Consider the following 13,537-nt stretch of genomic DNA (forward strand, 5'->3'; position numbering starts at 1 on the left):
GCAACCGCCCCGAGTGTGGCGTATGGCTATTGGGTCTTCGCCACATCACAAGGACCGGCAAAAACCCAATCAGGGAACTCCTAGAAGAGGGTGTGGGGGGGGGGGGAGTGTGAGGGAGGGGGGGGTCTGGGGGGGTGAGGGAGGGATGGGGGTCTGGGGGTTGGGGGTGTGTGAGGGAGGGGTGGGTGTGAGGGGGGGGGGGGGTGAGGGAGGGATGGGGGTCTGGGGGTTGGGGGGGTGTGAGGGAGGGGTGGGTGTGAGGGAGGTGGGTGGGGGTCTGGGGGTTGGAGGGGTGTGAGGGAGGCGGGTGGGGGTCTGGGGGTGTGTGAGGGAGGTGGGTGGGGGTTGGGGGGGTGTGAGGGAGGTGGGTGGGGGTTGGGGGGTGTGAGGGAGGGGTGGGGGTTGGGGGGGTGTGAGGGAGGGGTGGGGGGTTGGGGGGGTGTGATGGGGGGTGGGTGTGAGGGAGGTGGGTGGGGGTCTGGGGTTGGTGGGGTGTGTGAGGGAGGGGTGGGTGTGAGGGAGGTGGGTGGGGGTCTGGGGGTGGTGGGGTGTGAGGGAGGTGGGTGGGGGTTGGGGGGGGTGTGAGGGAGGTGGGTGGGTGGGTGGGGTTGGGGGGTGTGAGGGAGGTGGGTGGGTGGGGATTGGGGGGTGTGAGGGAGGTGGGTGGGGGTTTGGGGGGGGTCCTGGACCAAAACCCGGCAAAGTTTGTGCCTCGAGTTAAAACTTGGACCGCAGCTCTTCGTGGTTTTTTTTTTCTCTCTCTATTTACGGGCTCGCACTTTCGCCCGCGCGGTCAGTTCGCCTCGCGGCCGATTTATTCTGCGCCCGCCACTTCGAGACGTCTGGCAGACGTGAGGTCGCGCCGTGTCGAATGCAAGGATTGTTGTTGTTGTTACTACTCTTGGTACGTAAATGGATACGTGGAGTCCTGTAGCTCAGGGGTTAGAGCGCTCGCTTTGCAAGCGAGAGACTCTATGTCATTATATGTCAATTCCAGGCAGGTCAGGGCGAGAACCTTGGGCAAGTTTCGTTACTCCACACAGAGCCTAATAATAATCCCTCCAAAACCAAAAACAATAATAAAAATTGGTCATTTTCAATCTACGACTGTTTGTGGGACATTGCTGTGTGCAAATGGCTGCCGCGTTCGCCCACAAATATACAGTCAATTCACTTTTACAGTATATTCTGTGAAGCGCTGTGAGACGTCTAGAAGAAGTGAAAAGTGGTATATCAAGTGCAAGGATTATTATTATAATGTAAAAAGCCCAGTAATCTTTACATTCGAGTACAGCGCTTTTTCGCACCCAGGTGACGACGTCTCGAAGCGCCTGTGCAGGGTTTTGCTGTGAAATTGTGGCAGTTTGTGTGTTTTGTAGGTCGATCCGGCAGCCAATTTGCACACAATAGCGTCCCACAAACTCATGAAGTGACCCACTCAATTTTAATTGGGAGCCTCCACCCACATGCTCACACACAGCTCTTCCCTACACAAGCTGCAGACCATCCAGAACTCTGCACACTAGTGAATTAATAACAACAATAATTCTTGCATTTGATATAGAGCCTTATTGCACCCAGAGTCCCTCTGCCTTGCTGCCCACTTCCCTTCAAAATCTGACCTAAAACATCTTTTCGACTGTACTTTCGGTCACTTATCCCTTTCTCTTCATCTTATCTCCCCACACAGCGACTCCGACTGGATACTCGGGCTTCATGTGAAGTACTTTATCCATCATTCCGCTATATAATTATGAATTGTTATTGTTGCATTGTACTCTTATGTCATTTTTCGACTTTATAAGCAACAAAATAATTGTTTTGGTGGGAGAATACAAAAACGATATCTGTGCATAAGTATGGCCAAATAAATTAGCAACATTGTAGACTTATTTTGCGCAGGAAAATGCCAAATAAAATAGCGTTTGTTTTTGCCCAACTTTTACTTTGTCTCATTCCCTATCAACTCCCTCTCAGGATTTGTAACATCATCTTTCAACTTTGCATAAGTAATTTTCGGTTATCACAAATTAGAAATAAATGAATCTACTTGGATACCACTCAAATTGATGGAAAAGGAAGTCACACAATTCTTTATACTATTGGTATATAGGCAGTTTGAATATGAGATGGCCTACGTTGTTATTTTACAGCTCCGTAAGACTGTTTCAGTTGTTATTGATTCAGACATAAAAGGTTTAGTTTGGCCCGAAATGGTTTCAGCAGCAGGGATCCAGCAATTCACCCGCAAATCTTCCTGGGCAGCTTGCAACTTTTCATGACAAATAGTGTAGTATAAAAGCCATTTTTGTGAAAAAATGATGTGCATGGGAATGGGGTCAATATAAAATTAAAGAGAAATTGCTCCATTTTGCACGATTGTCGTCTCATTCCTTTTAGCAGTCATGCTTAAACATCAGGACTACATACAGTATCTTTCAGCTGATCTCTGGAAAGGCAGTAGAGATGGAGTAGTGATGATGGCCTATGAAGGTGAAGCAGCAAAAACGTTCAAACAACACGGTGAAAACTGCTATCAGAAGGTATATTTGTTCATTCACTAGCACTTCAATGTTCAGTATACTCTTGCATTATACATGACATAGTAAATAGAATAGGTCTTATGCCCTGTTGATGGCTCCAATCCATTTTATAAAACATGGAGCACACAATTCAGTGGGGCTAGCAAACCATAACTGCTCAAGAACATTTTTTTATGTAAAGCTAATAAACTATTGTAAACTATTTTAAACATGATCATTTTTTGCAAATCTTTTGTTGTTGATATTGGGACTGATATTAAGAAGAAAAATACGAAAGACAATGACACTGTCATGTCAAAGTCACTGTGACATCAGAGCAGTTACTGTGACAAAGATAGTGAATATCTTTCTGGATTCCACTTTCAAAACTAAATCAAATTCTTATTGTAAAGAGGCAGCCTTGGCACCTGTTAGCAGTTCAGAGAGAGCAGTAAAAAATTAGGATTTATGATAAAATATAATCTTAGAACTCAATCCAGGGGATAATACATGTTTTTTAAAAACATTTTTAAACTGAAAATGACAGAACAGGACAAAGATTATTAGTTAATGCCTATAGAAATCCAGTGTGAGGAAAAACAAGGTAAGCAGCATCGTCAAATGTGGTTTATAGTTATTGTTCAGAGAATGCTTTTGCCTTTCATGATGTATAAGAAAAAAAACTCCAAAGATATACAGTATAGCCATTAGGTATTCAGACATATTCTCTTCTAAATGGGTGGTATGGTCAAGAAAGAAGAAATAGCTGTTGTTGATGTAAAATCTCTACCATTGTTGTGAAGTTCAGAGATGCTACAATTCTCTCATTTGTAAATTTAACTCCAAATCCCACTCAAATAATACCACTGTATTTCGTGAATGATCAAAAAAGTGATAACATTTGATGATGGTATTAATTTATAAAGAATACTGTGCCAAAATAACTCCTGTCAATAATTTGACTGCATGGAATTTATAAGATTTATAAACAGCAAGGTGAAAAAATCATTTGTGGGGTAAATGAAACATACGCTTTTCAAAACCTTTACTGTGCATTTAGCTCGTTGGTTAAACATTAGTAATGTTAAAATTTAGAATGTGTCTCGTGAAGACGTAGCCACAGTGTTAAACTTGAACCTTACACTTTATAGCAAATGTATTCTAATTCTTTTTAAAAGCTCTGAACAAATGTATGATGACAAGAAGGATAGTTATGTGCATTCAAAGGACAACCATCTGGCTGAAGTTATTCGATCAAAACTCATTCAAGATTTTAATCTGTTGGATCATTTACAAGGACTAGTCATCAATGATCCCAAATATAACATGGGTGATATTAAAGGTAATGTATTTGACAAAATTTATTCTGGTTGTCTAAAATAATTGCCATGCATTTGATAAGCAATAAATCTATGCACTGGTGTCTTTTTGCAATTTGATATATGAGGTTGAGCTGTAGATAAAAGACATAGGAAAACAGGTAAGCTAATGGCTTATTCAAAATAAATTTAGTATTGAACTAGCGCCTGAAATTCTGTAATGGTGAATTTAATGAAACTACAGTTACAGCAGCATAACTAGGAATAACATTGAACTTGCGTTTTGTATAGTGACTTATCAGGTCAGTATAATACAATTTAAATTTATATAATGTCTTGCATATTGGGAAGATGTCACAGAACGCTTCACACTGCAGAGCATCTGAAAGATGTAGTGTTCAAGCAAACATAGCAACTATTTGCACCAGCTAGAACCCACTAACATCAAACAGAAGGATTGTTGTTATTATTACATAAATACAAATAATCTATTTATCTAGATTTATTTTGCCATCACACTGATTTTCCTTTCAGATTTGTGGAGTCCTGTAGCTCAGTGGTTAGAGCACTCGCTTTACAAACGAGAGACCTGAGTTCAATTCCACGCAGGGCGAAACCTTGGGCAAGTTTCCTTACTCCACACAGAGCCTAATAATAATCCCTCCAAAACCAAAAACAATAATAAATTGGTCATTTTCAATCTACGACTGTTTGTGGGACATTGCTGTGCGCGATTGGCTGCCGCGTTCGCCCACAAATATACAGTCAATTCACTTTACAGTGTGTTCTGTGAAGCACTTTGGGACATCCCCCCGACGTGAAAAGCGCTATATCAAATGCAAGGATTATTATTACTATTATTATTATTATATTGCCATGGAATCATTAACGTTTTCTACGTTCTGTAGATTTCAGATTGAATTCATCAAGAGACGTTAAGTGCTTTGAGATGTCCTGCTGACATGAAAGCCGCTATATAAATGTAAAATGTATTGTAATTCACTTATTCCTCCTCAGCTAGGAGAAAAACACAAGCCAACTGTTATTGCTGCTTTGTATCAATTTCACAGCCATAATCTGAGTAAACCAGGTTATGCTGGCCTAACAAACACCCTACAATATAACTTTTTAAATTTGGGAATTTTGTCGAGTGCCTTTAATAAGGCCTTAATAATGAAACTTGAAGGGATTTCACCAACTGAAATTACTGCCCTTTTATTGCTGGTTTTTGCAGGGAACTGCATACTTGGCAGCAACAAAATAAAAAAATCGCTGTAAGTGCAATTCTCTGCTGTTTTTTTATTCAGCACAACGTGCCACTGAGATGAGGCATGTTGGATGAGTTAAAGGGCAGTGTTTTGTTTTCCTAAGCCTCGGTGTACAAAGTGCAAGTTTCAAGTGTTTACTCATGGTGGATATGTTATATCATTACACAACATGTAAAGTAGGACACTCCCCATTAAAGTAGTATTTTTTTAAAAAAATCAATGGTGATGCATTTGATATAGCACCTATAACATTGCAAAAAAATGTGACTTGGGAGCACTGACATTGTGTGATCACCCAATTTGAATTCTAAGGACTGCATACTCGGGAATGTGACACCTAAAATTGGGAAAGCTGAGATCTATCTTTAGTACTATTGGATTCAGGAGATGTGTGTGTTTTCCTGGATCTCTTGAATTTCGCCAATTACTGATTTCATTTTCTTAAGAAATGTCGCATGAAGTGATGTCAAGCCTCAGATATAATCGAATGAGTTATGATGATTCGTATAGATAGTGAGCACAAGAAGGCCTCTTAAATTCTCTTAATACGAACAAAAGGAAAAGGCCACTTTGCTCACAGATGCCCATCCCAATGGTACGATCTCATTAGTATTTGGTGCTGTCACTGTCAAAGAGTTTTGTAAATACCTTCACAATGCAACACATGATTTCAGTCTGATCTGACAATTCAGATCTGAAAAAAAATTCTGAAAGACATTTGTTGAAAATATGTAAACATTTTAAACAGGAATGAAATCAATGAAGATAGTGAACCATTGTTTGATACATTATCTATGCAGATCCAAGAATATTGAATCAGCTGATGGTTGAAGATCCTCTGCAGTTGGTGCGTTTTGATTTTAATCCAGTCAGATTAACAAGTGACATTCTAAAACAAAGAAAAATAAATCGTCTTCAGAACCGTTATGTGAAGTATCCACCACTCAACATGTGCGCTCACTGGATCTTACAGAGTATCCTTCTCAGACTTGTTGTCAATCCTTATAATTTATTGAACGCTCAGGAGAGGCAGAAGAGTCCTAGTTATGTAATTATTCCTCATAGCCACAAACAGGGCTGCAATAATTGTCCTTGCTCAGTGGGTAACTAGTGCAGTGGGGAGTGCTGAGACTAATATAGTAGTGGAGGGGGAATGGAAAAAAGAAAAAGATAAAGAAGCAGAAAGGGAAGGAAGCATTGGGGAAAAAGGAGCAATAATATAAGGAAGATAAAAGAGGAAGTCACGATATAACAGAACACATCAAGAGGAGAGGGAGTAAAAACAATTCCAAAAGGTCAGAGACCGTATGATGGTGTATGTATGTTCATCAATAAAGTATAGAATTGAATTAAATAAAGAGCCTGCACAGGCTGAATAGTAAGTGCATTTGCATTATTTCCGCAGCAACTATGATTTAATAGTAATATTTAATGTTCCTTTAATACTATCTCCTTAAATGTAATTCTTGATAAAACAATATCTTTAATATAGTGATGTTTTTAATACCATTCAAATTATTAATCATCTTAGGGTCAAAAATATGGCACATGTTTTCCTGATCAAAGTCAACTAGGCTACATTTTCAAGAACCTTATTCTATATCTCATTATCATTAACACAATTGTATTTGCCTTAGAAGCAGGTAAGATTCATCTTCCCTTAGTGCATATCATGAGAATGGTACTATAGAATATGTAATAAAGAAATGACAAGGCAGCTTGACAACTGCTTAATCAGTCTTGTATTATAATTGGGTCCGCCTTAAACAAACTATATATATGTGTGTATGGAAGATATAATGCTTATTATTAAAATGAAAAACAATGATCCTCCTTTGGGGTGGGGATGAGACCTGAGTTAGTTTCTAATTTGATTCCAAATTTGGTTTGGCTATAATGATCCTCGTGATCAAATAGCCTACTCGTGGTCATTATTCAGGCTCATACATGAAAGATATGAAAGATTTATTTTTTTGTGAAAGTATGCTGCTAAAATATATTGTCGTTATTATTATAAACAGCATAATATTAAAAAGGCTATTAATGTAATTTGTGCAACGGACACTTATCAAATGGGAACTGTGAGTTGATTTGCAGACATTTTTAGTCAATGATACATAATATTTTCTCAGACGTCTCTGACAAATCACATCCAAAATTCAGTGCCATGAAGACAATATTGCAAGTCATTGATTGGAGCATCTTTTCATTTTTGCTGTCTGAAGTCATACTCAGGTGGCTTGATGATTTCCCCAAGTTTTGGACAAATCGGTGGAATATATTTGACTTGTTCGTTTTACTTCTGGTAAGGATCGCAAGAAATATATTTTCAAACAGAAATATAATCTGCTTACTTAGATACAGAATTAGATATACTAAAATAGCAATCATTATGTTATGTTTTTATAAAAAAAACTTCACAAAAAAACTACTATTTTACTGATCAACCTTGACACATTATATTGTTAACAAGTGGGTAATTTAAGCATTCGGTTATTGGTATTTTAGTGCCAGCTACTTTTGAAGTAGGCCTTCTACATAAGGGGTGAATTTTGGTCTACCAATATGTCTGGTGACCATAAAATTTAGAAGGTGAAATGTATAAAATGCATCCCAAGTGCATTATGGAGCAGCAGACTTAATTAAGGTGATTTTAAATGGCCTAAATTCTTTTTAATTGAGCAAAATAATTTCTGTGCCGTGGAAGTTCTACTGATGACTTTTCCTACTGTGCTCTTTTGTGTTAAAATGTTAATTGAAGTAATAAATTACGTCAAAGTATGTTCATAAAATAATCTTTTTATATCCCAGCAATTACAACCTTTTTAATATTTGCACTTTTTTAAAAAACATTTGCTTTAACAAATTATTTTATAGTCATGTTGTTCAAATACATTTATCTAATTCTTATGTTTTTCTTTGATTATCCAGTCTATAGTACCAGACATCATCTTTAGAGCACAGGTGACGATCGGGATTAATATCTTTTTTTTAAAAGTTTTTCGAACCTTGAGGATTTTCCGGTATTTGAAGAAGATGGAAAGATGTCATCAAGTGCGACTTATATTGTTGGCTATTTCAAAAGCCTTTAAGGTAAATTAATAAAAACTGTACACAACTTATCTAAGTCATGAGAATTTAACAATCTTGCATTTATTTTCCTTATAAAAAGAATGGACCAAATATAAGTTTTCAAAGCTCTGGAACATGCTACCACAAGGAGTTGTTGAGGCAAATAGAATAGATGTATTTAAGGGAAAGCTAAATAGGTACATGAGGAAGAAAGGAATAGAAGCATATGCTTGAAGGCTTAGTTGAGGAAGGGCAGGAGGAGGCTCATGTGGAGCATAAACACCGGCATAGACCAGTTGGGCCGAATGGCCTGTTTTTGAGCTGTATATTCTAATGTATGTATGCATACTTATAGCTTTTACAAGATCATCCACTGGACTGAACAATTTGTATGTAGAATTTAACAGGATTAGGCTCAGTATATATTAATTAATATTACATTTAATATCATTTGTTGCTTTGCATAAATTTACCCCATTTGTATACAAATGATTTCATAGCAATTCACAATGAATACAATACTGAAAGGAATATACTGAATGGAAGATCCTACGTCGGGACTTGAACTCACATATTCTAAGTTGAAACTCCAATAGAGTGTTGCATTGTTGGAGGTGCCATCTTTCGGATGCAATGTTAAAACTGAGGTCCCGTCTGCCTGTTCAGGTGGCTGTTAAAGATCTCGTGGCACTGTTAGAAACTAGGAGGGTTTCTCCTGGTATTCTTCCCAACAATCCCCCAAATGAAATTGGTCACTCACTCCATGGCTATTTACTTAGATCATGGCTTAATCTCTAACTCAACTTTACAGTATATCCTGCGAAAAGCTTTGAGACATCTCAACGATGTGATAAGACGCTATATCAAATGCAAGGGTTATTATTACTGAACTGTGTGGTTGTGTGTTGCAAATTAGCAATAAACTTTTTTGTTCTTTCTAGGCAATGACATTTATTTTGGTGTTGGTATTGCTGTTTGCTTACGTTTTTGCAGTTGGTGGAGTGAAGCTTTTCATTAGCTATACAAAATCTGATGATTCAACACTTATGTATCGTGAAGCATTTAGGTAATTTAATTTTCCAGAAATGTAAAGAACAGCATTGGTTCTGTATTGCAAGAAGAATGAACCCACCATGTAGGGCTGGTTTCTCTGTAAAACAGCTGGAAAAAGCAGCCATTATAAAACAGATTTGCAACAATCAATGTACCTTCACAAAGCTTTAGTTTTGGGATGTAAGAGACACAGAAGTTAACATGTTAGCGCGTATTTGTCTTCTTCTACAATATTGTCTTAAAATTGTTAAATTCAGTCTTAATTTGGAAGCTGCTCTCCTGCAGGTTTTAAACACAAATTAAATTCCAAATTGGGGAAGAAAAACAGAAACTATATTTTTCTCTCTCTTTGGGAATATAATGTGGTTAAAAAAATTTTTTTTTTTTGACAGTGGTATCATGAACGCATTACAAACCCTCTTTCAGCTGTTTACATTGGATCACTGGTACGCACTTCTTAATGATGTGTGGCGAGTGAAAGAGGTGGACGCATTTTCAACCGGTGTCTATATTATTGTATGGATCCTGATTGGCTCCTTCATATTCAGAAACATTATGGTAGGGATAATGGGTGAGCAAAACATTGATTTATCTTTTCAGTCAAGTGCTACCATGTTGAAAACAAATCATGTCAAGATTCTTCAGAACTAAATGATCAGTTTAAGCTTTACGCAAGGAGCAGCTCTTTATTAGAGCATTTCCAAAGTGTCATAGCTGTGCACTGTGTTTTATTTGATTTAATACCCATTTAACAATAACAAGGTCTAACGACTCAAGTCCTTTCTTCGTGGGGACAATACGTTTTTGTAAAAAAAGCGATTCCTTTTATCCTCTGATTTACCAGTGGATAAACACCAGATTGTGAAGCAATGAGTTGTGCAATCCATATTACCCATTAGTTACTCTTCATTTTTCTTTTTGGTCACTTGTTTATCTGACACATGCAGAAACCCAATACCATTCTCTCCCTGGAGGGACACATGCTGGTTCCCTAATTCCAGAAAGTATTAGGCACAGGTTGGCAAGAGCCAAGGACACTAGATAGAGTGTGCATTACAAAACAGTAAAATGTCAGATTTTCTAATTCCCCCCCACCCACCCAGAAAACCAGAACCACACCACCTACATCGTTAAATATTAACGTGTAAATTTCTTGTTCTGCATCATCGTTTCAAGATTTGAATGCCAGTACTTTCAAAAAAAATTTAAAACTTTCATTTCACAGTGAGCAATTTTCAGAGCATAAGGGCTGAACTTTCAGTACAAATTCAGCAAATGGAAATTCTAAAGAAAGCAGATTATTTTAAAGTACAGCTGATCCAAAGGTAGGAGATAAAGTTATAGTCTAGGCAATGATAAACTATTTACAGTATAGATCAAATAATATAACAGCATACAGCAGATATTTGTTTGGGTGATTGTCCTTGCTATTATATCCTTCCTGAGATGGGGTATCCGAAACTAATTACAATATTGTACTCCAAATTAGGTCTGACCAAATATATTGCTTGCTTCTTTACCTTGGCCTCAGTAAGGCAGTGGGATCTAAAACAAATTATTCCCAACCTGGATTCACTATGCTAATTTGTGTCACCTGCACCAACAAATGTCAACCTGGCTCAATTGGTAGCACTTTGCTTCTGAGTCAGAAAGCTGTGGGTTCAAGGCCCACATTGGGACTTTTCAGCTCAGCGTGAGAGATGCTTGAGTCTTGAGTAAGTTTTGTCTGATTCCTTGTACAATATAGAAAAGATTGGAGAACATGTCACTCCGTCACAGTTTCTACTGGTTTCCTTGAGGGAGAAAAATTTTAGAGCTTCATATAAAATTACAAATGTGTAATGATAAAAATGTCATTATAATATTGTCACTATTCCCCCTCTCCCCACCCATTTCAGGAGATTGAGTCAGCAAACATCCTGAAGGAGGACCAGTCCAATATAAACAAATTGTGAGTTTTTGCCATTGTTATTTAAGAGAGACTGTATTAATAGATAGTACTTAATTAATAGATTATCATGAGATGCAATGAGATTAAAAAATACTACTCATTGTTTAGGCTGGCACTCCAGTGCAGCACTGGGGGTGTGATGCATTGTCATAAGGGCCGCCCTTCGGATGAGATGTTAAACTGAGGTCCACCTGCCTATTCATGTGGACATTAAAGATCCCATTGCACTATTCAATAAGAGAAGGGATTTCTCTTGGCCAGCAGTCAGCTGCTGTGTTTGCCTAGAAATCCACAATTACTACACTTTACTGAAAACTCAGTGAAGTGCTTTGAGATGTTTTGATGTCATGAGGCATTATATCACATGTCAAGATTATATTATTTTAACTTTGAGTGAACTAATGACAATAAATTTCAAAACAAACAGCGAGACTCTCCACTATCTAATGTTAAGAGTATATCCAGTACTTTAAAATTTCTGCTTCTTTCTATACAGAGAAATACAAGGAGATTCAGATGTAAGTGCCACTGAACAAGAAAGTATACCTCCCGGCACCTCACCTCATCTAACTGATAATTCTCATATGAAATCAAATACAAGTAAGAAAAAGTGTTTGCTGAATATCATATTTAATAGTTTTACAATATTTCCTTTAAAGGTTTCAAAATACACTGAACTGTATCATATAATTTCTTTGGTGAGCGAGGTCGTCCCCACCAAGTCAACTTAAACCAAATCATGTTCCTCAAATGGGAACTTACGTCGCACTCAACCCCACCTAACCCCCCCGCAGCATCCTGGATCCCTACCCAAATCTGGGTCCCTATTCAAGTAGAGTGTGAACTGTTAGGTAGCAACACCATCAAATATTGAAAATATTCTGGTTTGCCTTCTATACAGAATGGGAGAGTCAAGCTTATAAAAATATACAGCTGCTTAAATCTCATCGGGGATCTGAGAAGGTGACCTGGCCAAGAGATTCCCTGTTCCGTTACTACGAACTTCTGGAACAACTTCAATACAACTTGGAGGAGCGTAATAAACTGCAAGACCTGGCTGGTAAGCTATAAATGAAGCTATATCACACAAGTCATGCAATCAATGTATTAAACAATCACAACTGATTGCGTTTAGATAGCACCCTTCACATTGGATAATGTCTCAGAGCTGACCACATATATTTTTCTTTTCCGCAGCTCAATGCTTACTGAACATGCACGATGTATAAGAAGATTTCAACATCCATTCATTCAAACTAAATATAGAAGAATATAGAATTCATTGCTTGTTAAGCACTCATGTTTGTCAAGTAAATACGTTATTACCAATGATGTAATAAAATCATTTCAGAATTATGCTTTATAACATCTGGGGTCAGTTTCATTTTGATTATGATTATTAATTTTGCCTTACTTTTCTGATTGTTCCTTATACTGTAACATATATTTCCAGCTATTATGTTGTATAAATTGTACATAAAGCCAGATTATGTATAACTGGGAAAACAAAGGAAATCACAAATTGCATGTCATTGAATTGCAAAATTATAAACTAAAGTGAGGAAATAACAACAATAATAATCGTTACATTTGATAAGAGTGGCTTTTGCATCTGAAGGATGTCTGAAAATGCCTCACAGGGTTTACTGTAAAGCGCAATGATTGTGCACTTTGTGAATGGCCTATTATATTTGAGACATTGTTGACCAGGACACAAAATAACAACTTCAAGTTGCATTTTTAAAAAAAATAACAATAATAACCATTTGTTCACTCAATCCACGACTGTTTTGTGAGGCACCGCTGTGCGCAATTGGCTGCTGCTTTTCGCTCACAAAATATACAGTCAATTCACTTTACAGCATATCCTGTGAAGCGCTGTGAGACGTCTCGAAGACGTGATAAGGCGCTGTATAAATGCAAGGATTATTATTGGTAGTACTATGTGGAGTCCTGTAGCTCAGTGGTTAGAGCACTCGCTTTGCAAGTGAGAGACCTGAGTTCAATTCCAGGCAGAGGGCAAAACCTTGGGCAAGTTTCCTTACTGCACACAGAGCCTAATAATAATCCCTCCAAAAAAACAAAAAAACAATAATAAATTGGTCATTTTCAATCTACGACTGTTTGTGGGACATTGCTGTGCGCAATTGGCTGCCGCGTTCGCCCACAAATATACAGTCAATTCACTTTACAGTCTATTCTGTGAAGCGCTTTGGGACGTCCTCCCGACGTGAAAAGCGCTATATCAAATGCAAGGATTATTATTATTAATATTATTGGACACAGAACTACATTTCCCAGCACGCAACGGGAAGCCCAACCCGCCCGCCCCCTTTGCTCGGGCTGACCAAT

At 38.1% G+C, this 13,537-nt stretch overlaps 1 protein-coding gene across 1 annotated transcript; it reads left to right on the forward strand.

Annotated features, from left to right (window-relative positions):
• Window positions 1–667: 667 nt before the first annotated feature.
• On the forward strand, window positions 668–12,448 carry LOC103187286 (cation channel sperm-associated protein 2). The gene is made up of 13 exons (XM_042344025.1): window positions 668–904; window positions 2,401–2,543; window positions 3,701–3,864; window positions 5,910–6,083; window positions 6,684–6,752; window positions 7,242–7,414; window positions 8,041–8,202; window positions 9,123–9,247; window positions 9,627–9,805; window positions 10,460–10,559; window positions 11,682–11,785; window positions 12,087–12,245; window positions 12,383–12,448. The coding sequence occupies exons 2-13, from the start codon at window positions 2,488–2,490 to the stop codon at window positions 12,412–12,414; spliced, it is 1,497 nt and encodes a 498-aa protein (XP_042199959.1). The 5' UTR covers window positions 668–904; window positions 2,401–2,487; the 3' UTR covers window positions 12,415–12,448.
• Window positions 12,449–13,537: the final 1,089 nt, after the last annotated feature.

This window comes from Callorhinchus milii, unplaced genomic scaffold (assembly GCF_018977255.1).
Source record: "Callorhinchus milii isolate IMCB2004 unplaced genomic scaffold, IMCB_Cmil_1.0 Scaffold26, whole genome shotgun sequence".
Classification (NCBI taxonomy): domain Eukaryota; kingdom Metazoa; phylum Chordata; class Chondrichthyes; order Chimaeriformes; family Callorhinchidae; genus Callorhinchus; species Callorhinchus milii.

Excerpts from the sequence above, each read along its gene's own strand:
- LOC103187286 (XM_042344025.1), top strand. The coding sequence starts at position 2,488 with ATGAAGGTGAAGCAGCAAAAACGTTCAAACAACACGGTGAAAACTGCT. Across the intron at positions 8,203-9,122 it reads CTATTTCAAAAGCCTTTAAG|GCAATGACATTTATTTTGGT; the intron begins GTAAATTAATAA and ends TGTTCTTTCTAG. Across the intron at positions 10,560-11,681 it reads AAAGTACAGCTGATCCAAAG|AGAAATACAAGGAGATTCAG; the intron begins GTAGGAGATAAA and ends CTTTCTATACAG.